General features: G+C 48.4%; 2 protein-coding genes across 2 annotated transcripts; one reads left to right on the top strand and one right to left on the bottom strand.

Moving 5' to 3' along the window:
- Window positions 1-14,725: 14,725 nt before the first annotated feature.
- On the top strand, window positions 14,726-18,634 carry LOC117843115 (spermidine synthase 1). Its single transcript, XM_034723679.2, has 9 exons — window positions 14,726-15,051; window positions 15,430-15,506; window positions 15,634-15,756; window positions 16,067-16,171; window positions 17,082-17,154; window positions 17,663-17,734; window positions 17,812-18,007; window positions 18,087-18,216; window positions 18,294-18,634. The coding sequence occupies exons 1-9, from the start codon at window positions 14,892-14,894 to the stop codon at window positions 18,357-18,359; spliced, it is 1,002 nt and encodes a 333-aa protein (XP_034579570.1). The 5' UTR covers window positions 14,726-14,891; the 3' UTR covers window positions 18,360-18,634.
- Window positions 18,635-19,285: 651 nt separating this feature from the next.
- LOC117843114 (polyubiquitin) lies at window positions 19,286-21,620 on the bottom strand. The gene is made up of 2 exons (XM_034723678.2): window positions 21,463-21,620; window positions 19,286-20,659 (listed from the first exon to the last, which is right to left on the bottom strand). The coding sequence occupies exon 2, from the start codon at window positions 20,657-20,659 to the stop codon at window positions 19,514-19,516; it is 1,146 nt and encodes a 381-aa protein (XP_034579569.1). The 5' UTR covers window positions 21,463-21,620; the 3' UTR covers window positions 19,286-19,513.
- Window positions 21,621-26,325: the final 4,705 nt, after the last annotated feature.

Below are 26,325 nucleotides of genomic sequence, written 5' to 3'. Positions count from 1 at the left end.
GCCGGCCATTGATTTCGTTGGGAAGAAAAATGATTAGCCATTACCAATTGCACTAGTATGCTCTCGCCAGCGTGCGGCGTATGCCTTTGGGTCTGCCCCGTGTTGTGGCGCTCGTCGTCGCCGCCGTACGAACCGCATGCGAATAAGAGAGAAGAACCTGGTGATGAGTAGAGTTGAATCGATGGGAGAACGTGGTGACCAGTGACAATGAGAGACTGAGAGGCCAAGAACCATGCATGGTGCCCCTATGCGCATGGGTGGATAAGGTTGGCCGATGAGCTCATGGGTAGCACGTCGCACACGCCAGGGTAAGAGTAAAAACAACGGCAATCACGTGTGTGATAACTAATCAATCATTATCTGTTGAGTGCTTTTTATCAACCGTGTGCTTTGCAATTCCCGCGTTACAAAATCGTGCATTCCAAATGCTGAAGGTAGGCCAAATGCTGAAGGTAGGAGCAGAGACCGAAAGAATGAATCTGGAGATTTTCTTCTAGTTATGGTCCTGTTTGGCATGGCTCCAACTCCGAGTAGAGTTGCTCCACTCCAGAACTCCAGGTGGAGCCAGCTCCACTCTAGAACTCCAGAACAAAAATGGGGTGTTTGGCTAGATGGGTGCTCTCAACTCCAAAAAAAGATCGATTTCAGTATGGATTGCCATTGTTGCCCCCAATTTAGGCCCCTCTTGTCATCCTCTCTATCCCATCTTCTTCTCCTGCCACGTTCTGCTCGGTGAGAGAGAGACTGACGCATCACGCACGAACGCCGCCTTGATTCCTGCCTCCGCAGGTAGCTAGCTTCGTCCGCCCGGAAATCCTAGTGCCGTACCACTGCTACGATTGTCGGGGCGATGTCGTCGTCGAGCTGGGAGGCGGCGACGAAGCTGATGAGGAGGCTGCTCTTGCCGATGCCCGAGTCCCCGATGAGGAGGATCTTGAAAGAGCACTCGTGGTCGCCGCCGCTGCTCCCGGCCCCTGACGACCCCATTACTCCCCCTTCCCCTTGGATTCCGCCCGATTCGGCGGCGAGGAGGCGGCAGGCGGGGTTCGGTGACGGCGGCGACCGGCAGCGGGGCGGGGCGGCGACGGGCGGCGGGGAGGCGGCCACGGGGCCGGCGACGGCGGTGACGAGGGCGGGGCGACGATGGGGGCAAGGCGGCGACGGGCGGGGCGGCGACGGGGCCGGCTGGCGGCGGGCTGGGTGGCCATGGGGCCGGGGCAGCGACGGGGGCGGGGCGGCGATGGGCGGCGGGAAGGCGGCAGGCGGAGCTCGGCGACGGCGGCGACGGGGGCGGGGCGGCGATGGGCGGCGGGGAGGTGGCCACGGGGCCGGCGACGGGCGGCGGGGAGGCGGCAGGTGGGGCGGCAACAGACGGCGGGGAGGCGGTAGGCGACAGGGGTGGGGAAATAGAATGAAATATTTTTTTGTGTAACCAGTGGCATTGGTGGGTAATTACCCACCAACTCCACGAGGAGGTTCGAAATAGAGAGTTTTGGAGCAGCAAAAGAGGTGCTCCAAAACTCCACCTCCATTTGCACTACAGCTCCATGGAGTTTTGGAGTTGAGGTGTTTGGCTAGATTTTTTGGTGGAGTTACTGGAGTTCTGGAGTGGAGCCATGCCAAACAGGCCTATATATTTATACAAGGGAGAGAACATGCCTAAATGGCACCATGTCCTTGGAGTTGGCCTCTTCATGAAAAGTCCACACCCTTTCATGAAAGGTCATGTACAGTTGTCTCTAATCCTAATTGATCACTAATAAAAATGTTTCATGACACTCCCCCTTGATCAATTAGCTACTTGTAAGCTTCATGTAATCCTTGCTCAATCATCTTTAATTATCATATGGGAAAAACTCCTCCAAAATCCCTATGGGAAAAATATTGAGGAGAAACCAACTTGTATGTCCATATGCCATTAAAACTCCTTAAAAACATAGTGGAAAAATATAAGGAGAAAATGATATGGCATATTTAGATTATTATCTCATTGTAAACTCATATAAGAAAAACCTTGAAAAGAAAAACTCATATGTAAGTTTGGAGATCAATAATATTACGATTAGAGGATCATATTCGAATAACCTTCATTGGGTGGGAAAATATGAGAAGGAATTGTATGTCTTTTATACCTCATTAAAAACTCTTGTAGAGAAAACAGAAGATATGACATGTAATATGTCTTGAATACCACCTTTAAAAATCCTAGTGGGAAAAATAGGTGATATGAGATATATTTTTTATTGATATTACCTCATTCAAACCTTTGATGAGAAACCTTTGTGAGGAAAAACTCATAGGTAAAAGAGTACAATATAACGATAGGTTAGAGAGTCTCCCCGTAAGCCTTGCAAAATTTAAATTGTCACTCACCCCTTACCATGAACACCATTCTACGATGTAGCGATGGATGCTGACTCTCCGACTCAGGCAACAAATGTTCACCGACGGCTGCTCACCTGAGCACGATGCTGACTCCCCGACTCGGCCACGAATCAAGTTAAGTCATTCAATTAAATATTTTATGGCTTTCGCATATCCTTATATCTCCATACGTCTCGACTTTTTCTCCATGTCTCTGTGACTTTTACCGACCACCTTGGTCGCGCCCCGACTGCTTATACAGCTTGGTCCATCCAATAAACAGGCAGTCGGGGGCTGCGCCCTACAAGTGCCCAGTTTCACTTTTCCGCATAGTTCCGATTGCTTTGTGGCTCATCCGTCTCTCTTAACGGTTGCTAAAGTACTCGGGTAGCACATGCCTTAATCCGTGAAGGTTGGCCCTCATGTGTCGCTTCCTGCTAAGCATGCTTGAGCCCGCTCTCAACAACAACCCGATAGGGTCAGGTATTTAAACGTAATGGTCTAACTACTTGGGGAATTTACATGACCTACAAAGAGATGGACGCACAAGGATTTAGTTCAATGCTAAATAAAATTCTGAGTTATTCAATTATTAAATGTACTACATTATGTTACATAATCATTATATTGTCCTTTTATAGCTTAGAAACTACTCGGCTGCCTCCGGCCACCCGGCCGACCTCTCAGGCTCGAGGGTTGGGTGTGGAAGGTGACTTGGCGTGCTTCTGTAGCTTGTCCGGCTTCTAGGCTCGGGGGCTAGGCACCATACATGACTCGGCATGCCTCCTGCCACCCGACCGACCTCCCAGGTTTGGGGATTGGGTGTGGGAGGTGACTTGGTGTGCTTCTGCAGCTGGTCCGGCTCCCAAGCTGCCTCCGCGGCTCCGCCAGTCCTCGCGTTCGGGGGTTAAGCACCTACTTCAGGTCAGCGTGCCTCGCGGCTCCGCCAGTCCTCGCGCTCGGGGGCTGGGCGCTATATTTGGATCCCTTTTATGATAGAAACAATACATCAGATTTTTGACAATTGGACCAATTACTTTAATCCCTTCAATGCTCGGAGGCTACTCCATATGGAGTGTGTCTTGCGATGCCCTCCATGTGCTTCCCTTCGATCTACAGGATACAAAACATCCCGGAACTCGACAATCGCATAGCCATGTGCATTTGGTCATGCACCTGTGGAAGCTTCAATTCTTTCTTCTTTTTGAGCACTGCGCAGCCTCTCTATCATCATGATAGAACTGTACCATCAGCCGGATACATTGAAGGCCTCGCTACACATCCGTTAAGTTCCTGTTCGACTCTACATTGCTCAGGGGCTTGAGGGATACGGGTCCCCACCGACCAGGATATAGGTCGCCCCTGACAGATGGACCCGCCCGACCATGCCGTCTGGGCCAAGGCGTGAAGTTCCATGAAGCACAAGCTTAGAGGCTGGGCGAACCGATTCTGCCCGGATACCACGGGATACTTATTGTGAACTGACTCAGATTGATTTTCTTGTAACAACTGACTAGGATTAGATCCTATCCGACTTGTAACCCTAGGTCGTCGGCCTATATAAGGTGGTCAGGGGCACCCCTGAGGGGAACGCACCTCAACCCAACTGAACATCAACTCTTCACACCTGCGATCAGCAATACAATCTACCAGAACACAGGATGTAGGGTATTACTCTTTGGAGGCTCGAACCTGTCTAAACCTTGCGTCCCTGTGTTATCATTTGAGTTCTTGGTCTTACGATCTCCCTCGCCTACAAATCTACCACCTAGGTAAGTCTCCTGATGATATCGTTGATATCAAGTGCCCATATTGGAGAGTAAATCCCATCCAGTGCGAATTTAGAAAATTCCATGTTGGAAACATTAGTCATGTCCTACATGAATAGATCATGTGTTTTAATGAATTTACTCGAGGAGTAAATTATATAGCATGAAATATAATGTTGTGCAAAATTTTTGAATAAAGTTAATACTTGATTATAAGTGGACTATTCTATAATTGACAGGCGACAGAAGTCGCTGCACATGTTTTGGACTCCATTCTTGTGAGAATAGATGATGTGATGATCATTGCCAAAATATAGTATATGTATATATGATAGAAGATAGTCACTTGAATATTTTGCACTTTTCTGCTATTTATTTAAGCAAAAGTTGATCCTTAAACTTTGAATTCAAGATGAGTCTTGAATTACTCTATGCAAAATCTTGTAGATTCAAAAATGCTACTTGAATTACAAGTAGTGTGGACCTCATGTTTGATAGGCAATGAAATCGCTACTATTATCGAGTGTGACTTGATCATCACGTACTAGTGAGTTAACACATCAAAAGGTAATCACTGGAATGGTGTAAAATTTGAAGCAGTGGACGAGAAACTCATTGCTATAGGTATAGTTTGCATGATTGCAATAAATGCCTTAGACTCCACTCATATGTATTACACTAGTAAAATTAGGAGGTCATTTTGGGAGTAATCACCATGTTGGTGTGATGATTATGCAAAAATAATGAAGACAATATGATTCTTGTAAGAAAAATTAAGGTATATGTCAATAGTCAGTGCAACTGCTGTAAATGTATTATATGTATTCCTATGGGAATGGATGACTTGATAGTCATATTGAATACAAATTTTCTATTGTATGAAATTTTGGATATAGACGTGCAAGGTAATTATCATGAGATGTAGACCTCTTAGTGATGAGCAAATTTGCTGCCTAAAAGCACGGTGTTTGGACAAATAAATTCTTAGATAAGAACTTATCGCACCCAGTGACTAGGTCGCATCACCTTGTGTTGTTCCAAAATCATATATTTATACCTTAATTCTAATTTTGCATCATCTTCTACATGATGTAGAATATTGATCAAATATTTAATTATGCAATCAAAATAAACTGTATATGCAAAGATTGTTCTAAAACCAATGAAAGATCCAAAGATCTGCAGATCATGATAATGCTCAATTACTGTAGTAAGTTTAGCATCCTTATTACATTGGTTTTAATACGTACCTGATGGTATATATACAGTTAATCGAAACAATCTAGAGACTGAATAGTAATATTCAAAATAATACACATTTTAGAACATGTAAATAGGTAGAAGCCTGATCGTAACTGGAGGCAACTAGGGCTGGGGTCGAAATGGGGTGCAACCCCGCTGCGGTCTGTTGTGCAGCACTACCCATACCTGCCTAGTATAACTCGGCCTCAAGTTGGCCGTATAAGAGGCTGATGCCGGTGACCACAATACCGACGTACGGCGGCGTCGCGGTCCTTATGTCCTCGGAGGAGGCGCTGGTGCTACTAGTGGCTGCCGGCACAAGACATGGATGGTGCCGGTGTCGCAGAGCCGAGCCTCTAGCCGTGGTCCAATGTTGGGAGGCAGCGTGCGCGCATAGGCGCTGGGTGAGCGACGGTGAAAGAAACGCGCAGACGCGTAGACGACGATGAGTCGTGCGGCGATGCCAAGAGCTTATGTGTGGCTTGCGTCTGTCATTGTTGACGCACTCGTGGAGTGCGGTGCTTTGCATGGAAGCGAATGCATCTGCCGTCTATCTTGCATTGTGTACTTAAACAAGGTATCTACAAGGTATGGATCCTTTTTTACCTGTATGCTGACTCAGTATCCATGATTACGATTGTGATTCAGCCAGCAACAATTCTTTGGGGAAAGAAGACGTAGAAAAACACTTTGTAGCGTCGCCATTGATCTCCTTTCCGTTCTTCTCTGGGACAAGCAAGTAATTTTGCTTTTATTCATAAGTGCGAGTGGTGTGCCTCCGTGGAGGAGGAATGGCCTTCCCCTGATTGGATCCAGTGGGTCTGGCTTTGAGACCAGGGGGCCTGAGTTCTTAATTTTCCTGCATGCACTCGATTAGAGATGCAAGAGTAAGAAAAAAATTAAAGGTGCCTTTGGTTGGGTTTTCCAACCTGCTTTTGCTTTTGCAAAAGTCAAAAGTCAACCAAAGGGCATAAAAGCTCTACGTGCTTTTGCCCAAAAGCTACTTTTTCTCTAGTACAAAATCAAAAGCAACTTCCTCCCTGCTTTCAACTGCTTTTAGGGTAAAAAATTACCCACCTGCCACTGATTATGAAGGTAACGATTCGTTTTTTGCCCCCATCTATTTCTCCCGACGCGTCCGTCCGCTCCTCCCCGTCGCCGACCTGTCGCCACACCCCGTCGCCCGTCACCGCCGGACGTCATCCGCTGGCCCGCCATCCGCCACCCCTGGTCGCCGGTCCGCTTCCCACCGACCCGGCCGCCCGCCACACCCCCCGCCCCCGGACGGCCGCCGCCCAACGACCCCGACCGCCGCCGCCCGTCGCCCCAGGTCGCTGGCTGCTGGCCAACCGTCCACCATCCGCCGGCCCGCCGGCCGCCATCCGCCGGCCCGCCGTCCGCCACCCTCGGTCGCCGGCCCGCCTCCCGGCGCCCCCAGCCGCCCACCACACCCCGTCCCCCGGACGGCCGCTGGCCCAATGCCCCCGGCTGCCCGCCACACCCCGCCCCCCGGACGGCCGCCGACCCGGCGCCCCGGCCGCCCGCCACACCCCGCCCCCCGGACGGTCGCGGGCCCGGCGCCCCGGCCGCCCGCCACACCCCGCCCCCAGGACGGCCGCCGACCCGGCGCCCCGGCTGCCGCACCCCGCCGCCCGTCGCCCCCAGTTGCCGGCCGCTGGCCAGCCGGCTGCCACTCCCTGCTCATCCATGTTGAAGGATGTCATCCTTGTATAGAACTTTTGATGGATATAATTTTATTTATGTGGACCAATCACTTTAATGGATGAAAAAGATATAAAATTTATTTTGTTACGAGCAATTTGCATATAAACACTCACAGACCTTTAGGAGCATTACAGGTATTTCTTACACAGCCTACAGTTTCACAGCTCCTCTAACCAAACGGTCTTCTGCTTTTCCCACAGCTACTTTCTTACAACTGCTTTTCCACAGCCCACAGCTCATAGCAGCTTTTCCAAAAGCTACAGCCCAACCAAACACACCCTAAGAGAAATGATGAGACAGATTAAGATGGAGGCCTGTTGTCTCCGTCTTTTTTTTATGAACTTAGTTTCTTGCCGACTGCTTTCGCGATGGAGGTCGGCATTCTCTGTTGCTCTCAGGGTAGAGCATGCGTGATTGATAACGTGTTGAAAGTAGAAAGAAAGATTGAAGGAATGAATCTGAGAATTCTCTTCATTGATTGAATGAGGGGTCTGGTTACATATTTATATAAGGGGAGAGAACATGCCCAAATAACACCATGTCCCTTGGGAGTTGACCCCTCCACATCCCTTTCATGAAAGATCTAACCTTAATTAATCACTAATAAAAATGTTTCACAACACCAAACACCACCTCATATTTATTTCATGTATTTTCCCATCCTCTCTTTTGAGTATGCCTTCATATTTCATTTACGTGCACCCCTAAAGAGGGAGTATTATCAATGGTGTTGCCCTTTAATTACATTGTTTCATCATTAAAAAGGCCACAATAAACACATACTATTGGTGCCAATGGCACACACAGTTCTTGCCTCGTACAATATCATGCCTTAGCTCTTGAACGACGCATCCTAGCCACTACATCTGCCCCCCACATACACGTATCATGCTAACCTGTAACAGGGTTGTTTGTCACGCCTAAACCAGTATTGGTGCCAATGGCCCAGCGCCTTCCCTGCCTTGTGGTTCCATCCCTAGCTATATCAACCTACATCAAGAAAATCCCCTACCAGAATCAAAGCCATGATCGGAGGCATTGGTGTAGCCGCCGTGTAGGCCAACTAAAAGATACATGGCTTTTCAAGTGATAGTAATATAAGAGCATAGGACGCGTGATAAAAGAAAAGAACTATAGACAAAAAAATTATTGCACAAAGTTTTAGTAACGAAGCTACAAAACTAACCACCGATATTGTTAGTTCCATTGATCTAGTCATTTTATATCAAGCTTTGTCGCAATGAATTGAATACATCCTAAAGTAAAATATTAAAACTCGACCTGCTGGGTAAGACAGCTCCCAAGTTTTTCTAACAGAAGATGTTCTCATGGTGAGAAAACCTCCAAACATCTGCCAACCTTTACACAAGGACCTGGTGAGACTACTAGTGGGCTGGCGACTACTGCAACAACCTAGGTCCAAACCAAGCATAGCTACGACCTGAGCCGGACCTTGATCGGTGCTTTAGTTATGGTGGCAGACAAAGGATTTTTTTTTAACCTCAGCCTAAAATTCACTCTCACGGGTCGAACCAGGAGTTGCTAATGAGGCCATCTAACAAATTCAACTAGAGACCCGTTCGCTCCCAACGTAAAATATTGTTAGTTTAGTTGACAAAAATAGAGTCATTGAGCTTACACACACGTAATTATTCTCTATATCCCAAATTATAGATCGTTTTAGTATTTTTATATCCATAACTTTGGTTATATATCCAAACATAGTGTATATCTAGATGCATAGTAAAATTTAAGAATCTAGAATGACTTATAGACAGAATAGACTAAGGTCAGTCTTAATTGGAGTGTTATGGGGATTTCATGGGCAATAAATTCTACGCCACATCAGCAAAAGTGCTTGTCGTACATACATCTATGGGCCGACCAGAAGATTTGGATAGTTCTAAATATGGAGCTAGACACCAAGACCCATCTGACATGGAGATCATGCCACAAGATGGCGTAGTCTCCATGAAAAGACAGGAACTAGTCGAGGATTACGAAAGTACTCGTTGTAATAAGAGTAGAACTCCTCTAGTCGTATCCGACTAGTATTGTTATAACCAACCGACCTGTAATCCTGCCCCCAGATATATAAGGTGAGGCAGGGACCCCGTCCAAAGCAATTCAATCCAACCAATACACAGGACATAGGGTATTACGCAATCTAGCAGCCCGAACTTTTCTAAATCGTGTGTCTGTGTTTACTTTCGAGTTCTTGATCTAAACGAGCCCCACTAACCAAAACACTACCTCAGGCACCCCCTCGGTAGGTTGCCGAGTTTAAACACCGATAACTGGCGCGCCAGGAGGGGGGCCCTCGCCAAGAATCCACTGGCGAGCTCGATGGCACAAGTCATCAACAAGCTAATTGTCACGTTCGAAGCACGTGCGACGTTCGTCTTCGGCTCCTAGGTTTACATCACAAATGGTGCTGGAAATTTTCACCGCCACATCGCTTCGGCCCCGGAGAAGAAACAACAAACCATGAAGCTCCAACGCCAAGCTCTGGAAAACCTCGTCGAGAGTTTCGGTGAATTTTTAATTTCTGACCTAGTCAAAAGCTGGGGGGACGAGTCCGAGTTCAACTCGATTTCTTCCACCGGTCGGATTGACTTTCACAAGCCGGCACATAAGCCATCGTGCGAGTCAGACTACCACCCGAGTCGATTCCCGTTCGGACTCCGCAACGCGACCACTATTTATCAGGCTGCCCTGTCCAGATCACAATCCAATACGGATACGATCGAGGACCTCGACTACTACTCAGATCGGACGAGAAGACTCCTTTATCAGGTCCACAGCAGGGTCTGGTAATCACAACAACTCCTCAAGGCAAATTTGTCTACTGGCCCAACATGAAGCCACCCGCTCTTGCCAAAAACGACGATTCACGCCTCATCGCCTACCTCGACACTCTCCCATACTAGGAGAGAGCTCCTCTGTTGCCCATCTACAAGGAAGGCGGCACCATGGAGGTCATCACTTCAAGCTCGGGAAGCCACTCTCCAGAGCGAGAACTCTTCGTCGTTGTTACTGGATAAGAGAACGAAAAAGAACAGCAACAAGACAGAAACCCGCGACATGAGTGCCATCCGGATGACGTCTTGCAGGATGAACTCACCACCGATGTTGTCGGAGAAGAGACCGAAGCTCAAAGAACTCAACGACGAGCAAGAAACTCCGCAAGAGCAAAGCACCTTCACCGCCTTGCAGCGAACCTGCCAATCCAGAACCTGGATAACACCTTTGAAGCAGTTCAAACGCGTCACCATTGTACTCTCCTAGCTACCGTTGCGTCTATTGATCTCATGACCGGCACGATGCCTCAGAACAAGTACACTAGACAGTTGGCTCAACTGACGAAACTCGCGTACGAACAGCTTGATCAGCAGAATCCGATACAATCAGTCCAACGCTCCCCATCCCAGCGAAGTCAACATGGCAGCAACCACAGAGGCCCCCCGTCCAGACCAAGTCAACTCAGAGGCGTCAGACCAAGTCAAGCTGGAGCTGAAGGTAGTCGGACAGGACCCTCGGGGGGTCGTGGCCACCGTGGGGCTAACCAAGAGTCAGAATACCTAGTAGAAGACCTCCGCAACAAGATCAACGCCAATCGCGACGCCCGTACCATCATCGACGGACGACGCCGCGAGCGCGAGCAACAAGTCAAACACCCAGGAGATGATACATACGGGTTCCCTGCCTTCTCAAGACATGTGAGACGGACAATCCTACCCGAAAAGTTCAAACCCTCGGGTATCACCGAGTACGATGGCAAGCAGGACCCGGTCCAATGGTTCCGGTGCTACTTGCTGTCAGTACAAGCAACTAGGGCAACCGACAACACCAAAGTCATCTACTTCCCCATCTGCATGGCAGCGACACCACTCACATGGCTCGAATAATTGGATAAGAACTCCATTGACTCATGGAAGGACCTCAAGGTAGCGTTCACCAATAACTACGCAGGGGCAATGCAGCGTCCTGGCAACAGGATTGACTTGTCTCAAGTTAAACAGCAAGAAGGCAAGATCCTGCAGAGCTACTTACGTTGCTTCTTCGACAAGAAGGCCACAATCGTGGATGTCACGGAGCGCGACGTTATAGACTACTTTCAGAACGGCCTCCACGACCGTCGAATGTTCTAGGACTTTAGCAGAAGACGTCCCGCTCATGTCAAATCTCTCAAGATCATGCTACAGGCATGGGCAGATGAGAAGATAGGGAGATCAAAAGGTTCGAGTCCAATCGCAACAAGGGCCAAATAACAACAATCAGAACAATGGCCAATGCAACGACAAGAACCGCAATGATCACCCTAACAATGACAACCGAAATAATTACTTAGGAGGTCACAACCGCAAGCGAAAGCCAGGTGTCGGCAAGAATCAAGACATACCCTCATTCACCGAGCTTCTGAAGAATAGTGCCCATGGCACCCATACCACAAGCAATCTGCGATAGATTGTTTCAATCTACGAAGAGTCATGAAGTACTTGCCAGAGCCATTTGACAGCAAGGACAAGGGCAAGGCCAAGGAAGATGAAGACAATGGTGACAATGACAAGGGTAAGGCCAAAGAAGACGAAGATGATGGTGACAATGGCAAGTTTCAGAACCCATCCAACACCGTCAACGTCATCTTTGGTGGAACCCCAGGTACTACTACTAAGCGGTCCCAGAAGCTCACTCTTCGAGAGATAATGTCCATTGAACCTGCAATGCCAACGTTCCTCAAATGGTTCGAGGTGCCAATTACCTTCTCCAGGAAGGACCAATGGACTGGTTTCTCAGACCCAGAATGTTATCCCCTCATCCTGAACCTGGTTGTTGCTGGTTTCAGACTTACTAAAGTACACATCGACGGCGGTAGCGGTCTCAACGTCCTATTTGCCAAGACACTGAAGAAGATGGATCTCAACATCACCGATATGCTCACCCCAACAAACTCTTCGTTCTATGGGATTGTCCCAGACAACGCGGCCATACCCCTCGGATAGGTGGTTTTGTTAGTTACCGTTGGGACCAAAGAACACTACCAGATAGAATACATCCGGTTTGAGGTAGCGGATTTCGAAACATCGTACCACGCTATACTCGGAAGACCAGCATTGGCCAAATTAATGGTCATCCCGCACTACGTGTACTTAGTACTCAAGATACCGGGACCCAAGGGAGTACTCTCCCTGCGCGGAGACTTGAAGAGGTCGTATGACTGCGACACAGAAGCCATGGAGCTGCCCAAGTATCAAACTCAATGATGCAACTCTTCACCGCATCCAAGAAACTGTCCTCATCAGAGCTTGAGATCCTAGAAAAGAAGTCAGGGGCAACCAAGGTCAAGCTGGCAAGTGAAGTAGAAATTAAAGCCATTGACCTTGAGACTGGTGATAACTTCAAAACGGTCCTAATTGGCACAGGGCTGGATCCTAAATAGGAAAGCGCGCTCGTCAGCTTCCTTTGAGCCAACCGAGACATCTTCACGTGGAAACCAGCGGACATGCCGGGGTGCCTAGAGAGTTGATCGAGCACTCACTCAACGTGAATCCAAAAGCTACACAAAAAGGCAATGCCTACAACGATTCGCCTAGGACAGAAGGGGAGTCATTAAGAAAGAGCTGGCCAAACTACTCGTAGCGGGCTTCATAAAAAAGTCTATCATATAGAGTGGCTCGCCAATCCCGTCCTGGCGCAAAAGAAAAATAACAATGAGTGGAGGATATGTGTCGACTACACAAACCTCAACAAGCACTGTCCAAAGGATCCCTTCGAGCTTCCTAGGATCGATCAAGTCATCGACTCCATAGCTGGATGTGCCCTCCTCTGTTTCCTCGATTATTACTCGGGGTATCACCAGATAGCTCTCAAGGAGGAAGATCAAATCAAGACCACATTCATCATCCCATACAGAGCTTTCTGCTACACGACAATATCTTTCGGGTTGAAAAATGCAGTCGCTACTTATCAACGGGCAATCCATGAGTGCTTCAAGAAATAGCTACACCACAACATGCAGGCATACGTGGGCGACGTGGTCGTAAAGATCAGAAATCCCGACGACCTGATGCGAATCTAGAAGAAAACTTTTGCAAGCTTGCGAGAATTCCGGTGGAAGCTCAACCCGACAAAGTGTGTCTTCGGCGTGCCCTCCAGGAAACTACTCGGATTCATTAGTCAGCGAGGCATTGAAGGTAACTCCGAAAAGATCTCCACCATCACCGACATGCATACCCCATCAGGCATCAAGGACGTCCAGAAGCTGACTGGATGCATGGCGGCCCTCAACAGATTCATCTCAAGGCTTGGGAACGGGGCCTACCCTTTTTCAAACTACTCAAGCGGCAAGATAAGTTTTAGTGGATCGAGGAGACAGATCAGCCCTACAATAATTAAAGGACTTCCCATTAAAGCCACCGACACTACTAACTTGGCAGGCTAATTATAAGGTGAGAGGAGAAGGAAGTTCATCACCATGAAATCCAACCGATACAATTACCAAGTCCCATAAAATTCAATGAAACTTTGCACTAAACATGTTATGGTTTCATGGCATGATACATTTGATCATAACACAATGTAAAAATTAAATAATGCAGATTATTTATAAAATTGTACAATGAAAAACTATGCATGACAATTTCACCCTATTAAAAAGTTGACACAGTACTTTTGATAACAGCGTGACGAAAACATGCGGTGGCACTGGCATAGCAAAGCACACAGGCACCGGTTTGCATCGTTATCCGGTCGTTCATATTCTCCTGATCTACCCTATGCTGACCCGCTTTCGCTTCGGCCGCCCCACACAGGCACTAGCTCTGACTGGAGACGACGTTGTCGACCTCCGCACCGCGCAGGGCCACGCCACCGCAGGGGTCGCCGTCCTCGCCCGACGGAAGCCGCCGCGGGACGGAGTTGTTGTTGGAGGAGAAACGAGCTTTACAGAGACGCGCACGAGCTTATCTAGCAGCAGAGAAAGTCTGCAAGAAACGGAGGCGCGCCCGTCATCCTCGGACCAGATGACGGAGCCGCCGCCCGCATCATCGCTCAGCAGTCAAAGCTGCGGTGGCACCACAACAGCAGGTGTCAAAGGCACTCTCAGATAAACACTGCAGAGCAGAGCTCGGCAGCAGCCAAATTGGAATTGCAAATTTGCAAGGCCAGTCCTTTTCCTCTCCTTTCCTTTCTCAGATCAATGCCAGATTTCCTTTTTAATCAAAGATAAAAAATGACACACTGCCGGGATTAGAATTTTTTAGATTAGCCGAGAGCATCAAGGCACCGCATCACCATCTGATCTCTCTGCTGCGTGCTCTGCTACCCAATACGACAGGCAGGCAGGGCCACGGCACGCCAATCAACCGGGCATCATGGAATAAAGGAGTCCCGCAAAGCGGCATCACGGAATAAACGCAGAGGTCTCCGCCGTCCACACGAGCGCCTTCACTGACCTCCGGGACCCGCAAGTGTGCTGCCCCACCTGTCAGCGACGTGTGGGTACATCCGGGCGCCGCGCGTGGTGGCAGCGGAGCCCCGGAATCTATCGGCGATGGGATGGGTGCCTGCCGAGCCGCGCCGCTCGCCTGGTCCCTTATTTATACGGCGCGGCGGGGAGCCCCAAAACCCTCCGAAAAGCCACCCATCCGGGAAAGGAGCCCTAATCTCAAGGCCGGCGGCTGCGACTGCGAGCGCTCCTCCACCAGTCCCCCCCTCCCCAGCCGCCGCCAGCCGAGCCGAGCTCGCCGGCTCTCTCTCCTCCGCTCCTCCGTTCCTCTTCGGGTTTTCGGGATGGAGGCCGAGGCGGCGGCCAAGAGGGCGCGGGAGAGCGCGGAGGACGCCGTGGCGGCGGGGGCGGGGGCCGAGGTGGCGGGTGCTGGGGCCGGCGACCAGGCGGGAATCTCCGCCGTCATCCCAGGATGGTTCTCCGAGATTAGCCCCATGTGGCCTGGTACGCCATCGACTCTCCCCTCGTGTTGCCCGTGCTCGTGGCTCTGCCTCTGCTGCTTGTTGCCGTGTCGTGCTGCTCTTCTGCTCTGCTGGTTCGGTTTGGGTCTGCTCTTCCGCGGGTTGATGTGGATGCGTTATCCGTCATTGCGAGTAGTGTTTTGCAGTTTTGGTCTTCTTAGGGTCATGGGACGGGCGCAGGGTGGCGCTGAATTTGTTTAGCAATCTGGTTTTGCTTTAGCAGAGAAAACTAATTTTATACTCTGAGCCTTGTTTCCTGCTGAGATAATAATATCGATACAATTTTCTTGTCTCGACGCAACTCATGTCACCCGCGTGTTTTAGCTGCTTTTTCTCATGGATTCTCTTGTGTCCATGGTAGGTGAGGCGCACTCTTTGAAGGTGGAGAAGGTGCTGTTCCAAGGGAAGTCAGACTACCAAAATGTCATGGTTTTCCAGGTAATTACTATTTTTTGCTTGCAACCAAGCCACCTGCAGCCTTTTTGCGGGGGCTTCGTCATCTTTCATTGTTCAGTGGGAGATAAATCTGATTCTCTGTTTTGTATTGTATTGTATTGTATTGTAGTCATCTACATATGGCAAGGTGCTCGTGCTGGATGGAGTGATTCAGGTTACTGAGAGGGATGAGTGTGCATACCAAGAGATGATTACCCACCTTTCCCTTTGCTCCATCAAAGATCCCAAGAAGGTAAATGACATGCCCCCTTTTGCTGTTTGCATGCTTATTAAGCCAGATATATTACCCTAAAATCCACTTAGTAGAATTATCTGGTCTGTAGGAATATTTGAATAGTTCAAAATTGTACATAATCATATCCTCGCAGTTTGCATGGATTTTTAGATTTGTTTGCAGGCAGTTGGCACTTCACTTTTCACATAGCAATTGATAATTAGAGCTACCAGTGAACTTAGGCATTTATACTTTTCAAACGATGCATGTATCAAGTTTTTTTAAATTTTTTTTTGGAGTTAATCTCTATTTCTTTCATGCTTTATAGGTGTTGGTTATTGGAGGAGGCGACGGTGGTGTTCTGCGTGAAGTTTCACGACATTCCTCTGTGGAACAAATTGACATTTGTGAAATTGACAAGATGGTGGTAGATGTAAGATACCCCTCTCTCCTCACTAACACTCAGTGGCCATTGCTCTCATTGTTCTCTATATATATTCAATTTCAACAGTTCTGGCATAAGGATTTTAGATGTTTGACACATCAAATAGCACCTGCTTTCTTTTGGATTTGTATGTAGATTGGTGTGCATGTATAAAGTTCTTTCCAGCTTGCAGTATTCTTAATTAGTCAAAGGGGTTATTGATAAATAGGTTTTAAGTATTAACTACTATTACATGTTTTCCCTTCAAATTTAGGCCTATGATGGATTTGACAGATATCACTCAAGTTCTCAACAGTTGCATGAGCTGATCCTATCATTCCATTTGTCTTACATTTCCATACTTTCATACTGTATTTGTGCTATCCTTTGCTGGCATCTAAATTATAGTAAAAGTTAAGCGAGGTAATGCTATTGCTAATTGAAACTTTATCTTGCTTTGTGGCTTTGTCTTGCTTGGTACAAGCTTTCCTGCTGCACTCCTAGGTGTATGTAGGGTTGCTGTTCTGGTGATTCTTTTGGTTTACTAAATTTCTTTTGCTTCGCCTCTGTTTGCCATGTCGGTTACTGACAGTGTACCAATGCAGTATGATATCCTTGGCTGTTGCTTGGTGTCACAGAACCTTAATATTGATCTTTCTTTTTCCCATTCATTTCCATAAAACCAATGGAAAGCATGCTGAGAGTTCTCAACATGAAATGCTTTTATAATTAACTTTTGTATTCTACCATCATTTAAAAAAAATACTGTCCTGTGTAATAGTCGCTTTAATAGTATTTTGTTGGTTTGATGAACTATGTTATTGTGCATGCACTTGAGATGTCCTCTCTAGGTTTAGTAAATTGCCTATATCTGTTGTCTCCTATGGTAATTGTTAATTTTGTCTGCTCAACCATGCAGGTGTCCAAGCAATTTTTCCCTCATCTGGCTGTTGGATTTGAGGACCCTCGTGTGTCATTAAACATTGGAGATGGTTAGTAGCATGCTTTATTCTTGCATATGGAGAGTGTTTTACTTTGTCTTGTACTTTTGTGGCAGTGACTGAAGCCTTTCTCTCTGGAAAATATAGCTTCAATTTTATCACAATCAATAGGATGTGCAACTTTTGGTTTCAACACTTCTACGTCTGTGAATATCTTCAGTTTATTTTTTGTCTCATCCTATTCAATTCATGCTGGACTTTCTGAATGATATATTATTCTAATATTTGTTAAATCGCATCATTGTGAAACTTATCAGCTACTTATTCTTTCTGTATGAGAACACACTGCATTTTGAAGTAACCCTGATGAGCACCTAGCACCTTTTGATGATTCCAGCATCAACATATTTCTTGATGCTCAGCCATGTCCTTTTTCCCCATTGTTTTTTTTAAATCTAATATTCAATTTACTCATTTGATTTGATTTGACATATATTTCTGTTGTCTATTTGATTAACAATTCTGTGCATTTAAATTCTCTGTTGATTTGTTGATGCAGGGGTTGCCTTTTTGAAAAATGTACCAGAGGGTACTTATGATGCAGTGATTGTGGATTCCTCTGATCCGATAGGTAACTGTTGTGAATTATGTGCGTTTTGTACTTCCTGTGCTGTTGTTGATGTTTCATCTGCATTCCTGCATAACTAGGTCCGGCCCAAGAGCTTTTTGAGAAGCCTTTCTTCCAGTCCGTGGCCAGAGCTTTACGCCCGGGCGGAGTTGTATGCACCCAGGCAGAGAGCATATGGCTGCATATGCACATCATTGAAGACATCGTTGCTAATTGTCGCCAAGTTTTCAAAGGCTCGGTTAACTATGCTTGGACAACAGTACCTACATATCCTAGGTACGCTCAGCTGATCCTGTCTATGTGACTGAACCAGTTTCCCCACTTACCTATCGTGCCTGATATGCTTCCTCTACAGTGGAGTGATTGGGTTCATGCTTTGCTCAACCGAGGGGCCCACTGTTGATTTCCAGCACCCCGTCTTCAACATTGAAGAGGATGAGTATTCTACAAAATCAAAAGGACCCCTGAAGTTCTACAACTCTGAGGTGTGTATTGTTGCCGACTTCCCAGTTCCTGATTGCTTTTGCATGAGAACTCACAGAGCTGTTTCTCCGTTTTTCAGATCCACACGGCATCATTTTGTTTGCCATCTTTTGCGAAGAGGGTCATCGAGGCAAAGGCCAACTAGACTTCAAGGGATTTCACTAAGCCTAGTCAGTTGGACCAAGTACCTTAGGCACAACACAAAATTTGTTGTAGCATGAAAAGGGGGAGCCCCTCCCCCTTTTTTTCCTTTGAAATAAGTGCTGGAGATGAGATGCAAGCAGTTATCGGGGTTGTCGATCTATATGATTCTGTTAGTTGCACGTCTCGGCTGCACCAGGCAGTGCAGCCGTGAAAACATTTTGTGATAGCTATTATCGGCAGTCCTCAGATCATTTATCAATATGAGTATTGGCATCATGTATCGAGTTTCCGGTTCCATACCACGACCGGTCCTTTGCTGCGCAGATCTGAACCAAAACTGTTTGCACATGTCACCTGAGAAAACTGCCATAGGATGCACTTACTTTGTTCAGACAGCTCAGCTCCTGATAGTTTTTAACGTGAGGTCGTATTATCAGATTATGCATGGTACCTTCCGCCGGGTTTAGTAATTCTCCTCGTATGTAACATAAAGAATAACGTTCAACATGATACCAGCGTCGTGAATGGATATGATTGCTTCTATATTTTCCCGTTGACCAGGCTCACCTCTCATCTTTCTAGTTTGGCCCTCGTACTCCGTATATGGCTGTTTTTGCCAAACTCTTGATAACAGATGATTCAGCCAGCAAAATAACAGATGATTCAACAGCAAAATAGAAGGCATCTGGAAAATCTACTATCGCGCTGATCTAAAATTTATCAATTTAAAACCGGAGCACCCAGCATAATAACCTAGTACTAAAATACTGTGCGTCAGGAGGCAGCAGAATTGCAAAACCTACTATCATCAAGTATCAAGCAAGCATCATCACAACAAAAGCAGAATTCCCAAAGCAACACGCCATGCCCAGATTTCCACTACACAAACATTCACATAAAGATATATCCAGAACATGAACAACCAGATTGCCACACAAGGTTCAGGGTTCACTTATTTATTCATCACGGTTCAACCAAGCTGCTGCACAGCAGCAAACGTTCAGAAACACTGCCAGACGACATACGACTCGGACAGGCAAAAGACACCCGTGACTCGAACAGGACACAGACCACAGGACACGCAGACAATCTCCATCAGAGAAAAAGCCAGACTTGTGAACCCAGGGACGACAGCAGCTCCATGGCCCTCAGAACTTACTGGCCACCCCGGAGGCGGAGCACCAGGTGGAGGGTGGACTCCTTCTGGATGTTGTAGTCCGCCAGGGTGCGGCCATCCTCCAGCTGCTTGCCAGCAAAGATGAGACGCTGCTGGTCTGGGGGGATGCCCTCCTTGTCCTGGATCTTCGCCTTCACATTGTCGATTGTGTCTGAGGACTCCACCTCAAGGGTGATAGTCTTGCCAGTGAGAGTCTTCACAAAAATCTGCATGCCACCCCGCAGACGGAGCACCAGGTGAAGAGTGGACTCCTTTTGGATGTTGTAATCAGCAAGGGTGCGGCCATCCTCCAGCTGCTTGCCAGCGAAGATCAGGCGCTGCTGGTCCGGGGGAATGCCCTCCTTGTCCTGGATCTTGGCCTTCACGTTGTCGATCGTGTCTGAGGACTCGACCTCAAGAGTGATGGTCTTGCCGGTGAGGGTCTTGACGAAGATCTGCATTCCACCCCTGAGCCTGAGCACAAGGTGGAGGGTCGACTCCTTCTGGATGTTGTAGTCAGCAAGGGTGCGGCCATCCTCCAGCTGCTTGCCAGCGAAGATCAGGCGCTGCTGGTCCGGGGGAATGCCCTCCTTGTCCTGGATCTTGGCCTTCACGTTGTCGATCGTGTCCGAGGACTCGACCTCAAGAGTGATGGTCTTGCCGGTGAGGGTCTTGACGAAGATCTGCATTCCACCCCTGAGCCTGAGCACAAGGTGGAGGGTCGACTCCTTCTGGATGTTGTAGTCAGCAAGGGTGCGGCCATCCTCCAGCTGCTTGCCAGCGAAGATCAGGCGCTGCTGGTCCGGGGGGATGCCCTCCTTGTCCTGGATCTTAGCCTTCACGTTGTCGATGGTATCAGAAGACTCGACCTCAAGCGTGATGGTCTTGCCAGTAAGGGTCTTGACGAAGATCTGCATGCCTCCCCTGAGCCTGAGCACCAGGTGGAGGGTGGACTCCTTCTGGATGTTGTAGTCCGCGAGAGTGCGGCCATCCTCGAGCTGCTTTCCAGCAAAGATGAGCCTCTGCTGGTCCGGGGGAATGCCTTCCTTGTCCTGGATCTTAGCCTTGACGTTGTCAATGGTGTCCGAGGACTCAACCTCGAGGGTGATGGTCTTGCCGGTGAGGGTCTTAACAAAGATCTGCATCTGCGAACATTAAGGAACAAAAAACAGAATAAGCCACCGTAAACAGTACTACGAACAACACAGAATATCCATTCTGAACAGGAAACCCCAAACATCTCATGAAGTTTAATATAAGCAGTTTGGCACTCAATGTTGAACAAATTAGACAAACTACTTGATGTAAATAGTGTCATCAATTACCAACAGATCTAACATTACCACCGAAATGAAAATTTGACAAGACATGATATAGCCTAGATGAATATAACAATCTTGAGGAACATATACATGATATGAAAAATTGATGAATATAAAACAGGCTAGCAGTACCACAGCCCCTTTAATGTACTAGGAGATCAAGCAATGCAGCTGTATCTACGCAAACCCATGACACAGATCAACAACGAACTAATCGACCCCACACCAATTCGGTGATTCAGCCATGCCAAGCGTGGAATCAAGATAAAAAAATTTTAAGGATAAACATCAATTGAGCAGTATCCCTCTGAACAGCACCACCTAGATGAATCGAACCAACAATCTAACCAAAGTATAATCGCCAATCGAGGGGTAACAGCAGCTCAACCAGCGCAGCAAACCAAACAACCACACCATATACGGCATGAACTAGGCGCGCAGGAACCGCTACACCAAATAACAACATCACAGCCAGCAGATCTACAAATCTACCCGCGAATCGACTATTGCATAAGCAGGAAAAGGGATCGCCTCACCACCTAACCCTAAGCGACAGGTCCACGACGAACACGAACAGGGAAGTCATACGCGACAGATCACAGGAGGAGGATCGAGAATCCGCATACCTTGAGAGGACGGGGAGAGGGCTCCTTGGCTTCTCTTCGATCGCTCGGAGAAATTCGCCGAGGTGATTGGGGATTGGATTGGATGAGGAAGCGAGGGGGTAGGGCTCCTCCTTATACACGGTGGGTGGGTGGGGGCGGGGGGGGGAGGGGGAGCCCCGTGAGGCTACGGCACCGCAGGGTGTGGGGGCCCGCGGAGAGGGGCGGTTGCGTCGGGGTCTCGTGGTCGTGGTGGAGTCCGTCCCCACCGCGCAATCTCTCCTCCGGAAAAAGCCGGAGGCCGCACAGCGTGACGGCGTTTCCTGCCCACGGTCGGTAGCCGTCAAAGGAGACGGCAAGATTAACGGTGCGAAAACTTCGACTTAAAACATGCATGGCCCCATTTTAACTTTTATTTTCAAACAGTTATCTTCTTCTATAACGAAGGCATTCTATTTTTAATTTTTGCCTCCAAGGCGACGGCGTTGTCCAGCAGCATGGTGTGCCGGACACGGGAAGGTGTAAAGGGTACTTTCAGTGGAATTCTTGTTCTGGATTTCTTTTTTTTGGTTAATTATAGTGCAATGTCAATATTTACTATAACGTGGCAAAGAAATGATGAAAACAAGTAAAGAGAGGAATTTCATCTATATATATCTCATGGACACGCTTTTCCAACTCAATGTGATAATGAAGATCGTTGTCGGCATAATTCAGCTTTTTTAATGTACACTTAGACGATCATTATGCTGCACTAATGAATCATACTTCAGTCCACGTAACGTTCATGCGTAGAATTCCCATCATCTTGCTTGTGTTTTATACCGATCGTGCTTATCATTTGATAGAAGGCAAACACTACCTCCAAAGCCCACAACCTGCAAAGATGCGATTATGCGAACCAAAAACCCATCCGCCAAGCTATCCGGCATCTCGAGCGGCTGCGACTGTGGGTTAATTTCTCTCATGGAAGCATCTCACTAGCCTCTTTCTTCCTCCTCATCAGCCACCATATTCCAGCTCGCGGCTAAGCTAACAGAGCTCTTCACCTTACCCATGGCCTAGCCGATGCTCGGTACTCCCTGAGCTCGTCCTCTTTCCCTAGAGTCTGCAGACGACTGAGAACCTGAGCGGGGCCACGAGTGGCTAGGGGATTTTGCGCTTCCGGCCCGGATTGGAAGGTGGAGGTGGCTGGAGGACCCGACGACAAAGAGGGAGAGGCGAACTAGGGGGTATAGTACTAATTTTTTATCCAAATCAGAGGTATTTTGTAAATAATTGGATCGTGATCATGCTTATTTACATTTTTCTGGATATAAGACTCCTATTTTGTGACTCACACCCAGTAGCGGATCTACGACCGGGCTGCCCAGAAATTCTCCTAAATATCTATCTAATCTAAGTAAAATTTAGATAAGTATCAAAGGGAAAAAAAACATGAGCTTCTAGTAAGCTGGGATTAGCCCCTGTCCTAGCCAATTCCTAGGTCCACCCCAGTTCACACCAGCACCTCAGAAACATAGGTACGTGCCTGACAACGTGGAAAGAAATCTCAACTAACGCACACAGCATGCATCCTCCGTAACGGCGGTCCAGCGCGTCAATCGTCTTTGGCAGCTCCAGCGCTGATGTAATATTCCTAAAAATTAGAAATATTAAATTGAGTGAAATTTAAAAAAATAAAAAACTTTTTGTTTGAATTGTGTGCTTATTTAAAAATGGAAGTCAAATTCTCCTCTTTCCAAGAAATTCCATAATAAATAAATCTCAAATCAATTTTATACTTGTGTGCTAGTTTGTTTTGACTTTTTTAGATTTTATTTGGCTTTCAAATATGAGTGTGTTTGAATTTCTAATCTAATTCAAAATTCAAACTAAATATAAAAACCAACCCTAAACTAACCTATCTAACCCATCTAACCACACACCAGGCCAGCCCGCAATCAACCGGCATGGCCCGCTAACCTAACTCTTCCTCTCCCGCCAACGGCCCAGCTGGCCAGCCCACTGAACCGGCCTAGCCAGCACAGCTGGCCCGTCAGATTGCCACTGCTCCCACCTTTCTCTTCCTGTCGCTGACACGTGGGGCCTGCGTGTCAGCTTTATCCCCAAGCTTGTGCCGGCCCTCTGCTCTGCCCGTACCGTTGCTGCTATGCTGGCACCTCGCCGTGCGCCTCCCCCGCTTCACAACAACGTGAGGAGCGTACCGTGCACGCCTCCCCGCAACCCTAGCTGCCCGCGCATGCCCATGACCCTCTCTAGAAGCTCCCACGCTTGGGAAATCCCCGTCGTGCCCCTGTAGACCGCTGGCCCCCACCTCCAAACCCTAGCCTAGGGCCATCGGATGGCCGCCATGCCACCCTCGGGCGTGCCCGCCGAGGATGGACGGCTGCGCACGCTCGTGCCCAGCGCCCACAACCCTAGCCTTGGCTGAGGGCTATAGATACCCCCGGCCGGCAGCCACTCCGCCCAACCATCCGGGCTCTGGGGTTTTCCCCTTCACTGCCGCCACCAATCTGAGAGGAAGAGAGGGGAGGGGAAGGAAGAAAGAGAAGGAAAGAAGGATGAGAAGGGAAGTGGGAAAGACACCAGAGCCGCCGTCGTGACGGAGGGGCCGCTACGCCGGGGAGAGGAGAAGCTGGAGCCGCCCGATGCCGTCGCCACCACCGGAGGGAAGCTATGCCTAGGAGGAGCTGCCACCAACGTCGTACCCAGGGCCGAGCCGGCAAAAATCGAGGCCATGTACCAAACTCTAAAATGAGGCCTACCTCCCTAAAAAATAGGACTATAGATAAGATATATAATATATATCATAATAAGATATATCAAAAACCGTATTGTGATATATGATAAATATATCACAATAAGATATATCAAAGATATATATATCACTATAAAATAAAATAAGATACTTGTGACTCTTTTCTAACAAATTTATCCATAACACCCTTTTGAGATTGAGTTAAATCCTCTATTCTTTGTTTTTTTTCTTACGCTTTTGGTAACCAGATTCATACTTTCTAGACTAGGTTGCAGAAAACATGACTACAATCTTGTATTGGAACACTAGATAATCCAGGACCAGAACAAAGATAACTGAACACCTAGATGGATCAATATTATATTAGTCATCACCCATCAACATTGATTAAAATATTAAAAATTAACTAGACCGGATTAGTATACCTGGAGCGATCGATCATAATTGACAGACCGGAGCCGACACGCGCTGCACCACCAGCGACGTGACTGCACAGACACCAGGGCCAACGCGGCCGACGGGCGACGAGCGACACGCAATGGATGGACTCCTAGCCTCATGCGACCTGGCAGTCTGGCAGTGCGCGGCTGCGATGCCTAGAACTAGGGCGGCAGGGCCTATACCATAGTCGACTAGTCCCTATAGAATAATAGATCCTGCGCTAGTTGAATAGAGACGGATCGAGATCTCGTGCAGTGAATCTAGATCGTTCGCTAGAAAAACGGACAGCAATGGTAGCAGCTATTATTGCATCGGGATCTCTCCGTCCACGTCCAGCAAGTAATCCCTATAGAACCTGCGCTGGTTGGTGGGCCCCTCCAATTTGGGGGCCCTGTTCCATCGAACCGCTCGCACACCCTTTGGCTCGGCCTTGGCCGTACCGCGAGCCTCCACTAAGCTGGCGACGTCTTCACCTCCGCCCGTCCCTCATTCTTTCCTTGGCACCTCTGACTGGCCGTCGAGCTGCTGCCCTCGTGTCGCACGCTGTTCGGCCATCGTGCCGCTTGCTAGGCAAGAGCCACCGTCGCCATCCCGCACAGCCGTGCCCTCATCGCGGCCCTAGGATGCCAGGACGTCGCAAGCGTCGGCCGGCCGTGCCACGGCCAGGACTTCCCCGTGACCGCGCACGCGTCACCGTGCCTCGCCGCGCAACCTGCACGGGACCCAGCCTCACCGCGGCCAAAGGCTTCGCTGTTCCTTTGGCTGGGCCACAGCCCCACCGCGCCATGCCACCGCACCGCACCACGCGCACGCCTCGCCGCCCGCGTCTGCCTGCTCCGTGCCCATGCCTCGCCGCGCAGCCCGCACCGCAACCCAGCCAAGCCGCGGCCAAAGGCACAGCCCTGCCGCCCTGCTAGCGCGTCATGCTGCGCCATGGCGTGCCACACCGCTGACCGCCACGCGCTAGCCCGCATCGTGCCGTGATGCACGCAGTTCGCGACATCGTCGGCGAGGTCACTGCCGTCTAACCCTCCAACGTCGCTCCGTGTCGCACCGTGTCGCTCCGCGCGTCGCCACGATGTGTGCACCACGTGGCAGTGCCATGTAGAATGGGTTGGCCACGTGGCTGCCACATGGCACTGACGTGTCAAAGGGTGGGGCCCACTAACTGACTAATGGGGCCTGCTACTAGTGGGTCCCACCGGTGCCCCAATTGACAGCTGACTGGTCAATGCTGACCGGGTCAACGCTAACGTCACGATGACATCAACCGACACGTGGCACCCTCCCATGCTGCCACATGGCGCAACCAGAAGCTGACACGTGTTACCCTAATTAATGAATTTCCGAAATTAATTAAATAATTAAATAAATCATTTAATCTTTAAAAATTCATAACTAATTCATTTGAACTCAGAAAAATATGAAATCAGTTGCATTAAATTTGTAAAATTGGGCTCATGCTATTTGTAGCTAGTTTGATATTATTTCAATCTTATAAATTTGGCTTTCTTGGAGGTTTTTGCTTAGATGTATTGCCAATAAATTTATATTGCTTCGTATCTTGTCCTGTTCAGACCCGAGCTACGACCCGGAAGACTCTCAAGACTCCGACTACACCGAAGATGACCTCAACGACAACGGACAAGGTGTCATATCACTCCCAATCATATAGATCCTATGCA

This window comes from Setaria viridis, chromosome 2 (genome assembly GCF_005286985.2).
Source record: "Setaria viridis chromosome 2, Setaria_viridis_v4.0, whole genome shotgun sequence".
In the NCBI taxonomy this organism is placed as follows: domain Eukaryota; kingdom Viridiplantae; phylum Streptophyta; class Magnoliopsida; order Poales; family Poaceae; genus Setaria; species Setaria viridis.
This window is presented reverse-complemented; position numbering and strand designations above follow the sequence as displayed.

Bases quoted from the DNA above. Each gene is read 5' to 3' on its own strand.
- LOC117843115 (XM_034723679.2), top strand. From the start codon at position 14,892: ATGGAGGCCGAGGCGGCGGCCAAGAGGGCGCGGGAGAGCGCGGAGGAC. The intron at 17,155-17,662 runs GTTAGTAGCATG...TTGTTGATGCAG, and splicing joins GTCATTAAACATTGGAGATG to GGGTTGCCTTTTTGAAAAAT. The intron at 17,735-17,811 runs GTAACTGTTGTG...CTGCATAACTAG, and splicing joins GGATTCCTCTGATCCGATAG to GTCCGGCCCAAGAGCTTTTT.
- LOC117843114 (XM_034723678.2), bottom strand. From the start codon at position 20,659: ATGCAGATCTTTGTTAAGACCCTCACCGGCAAGACCATCACCCTCGAG.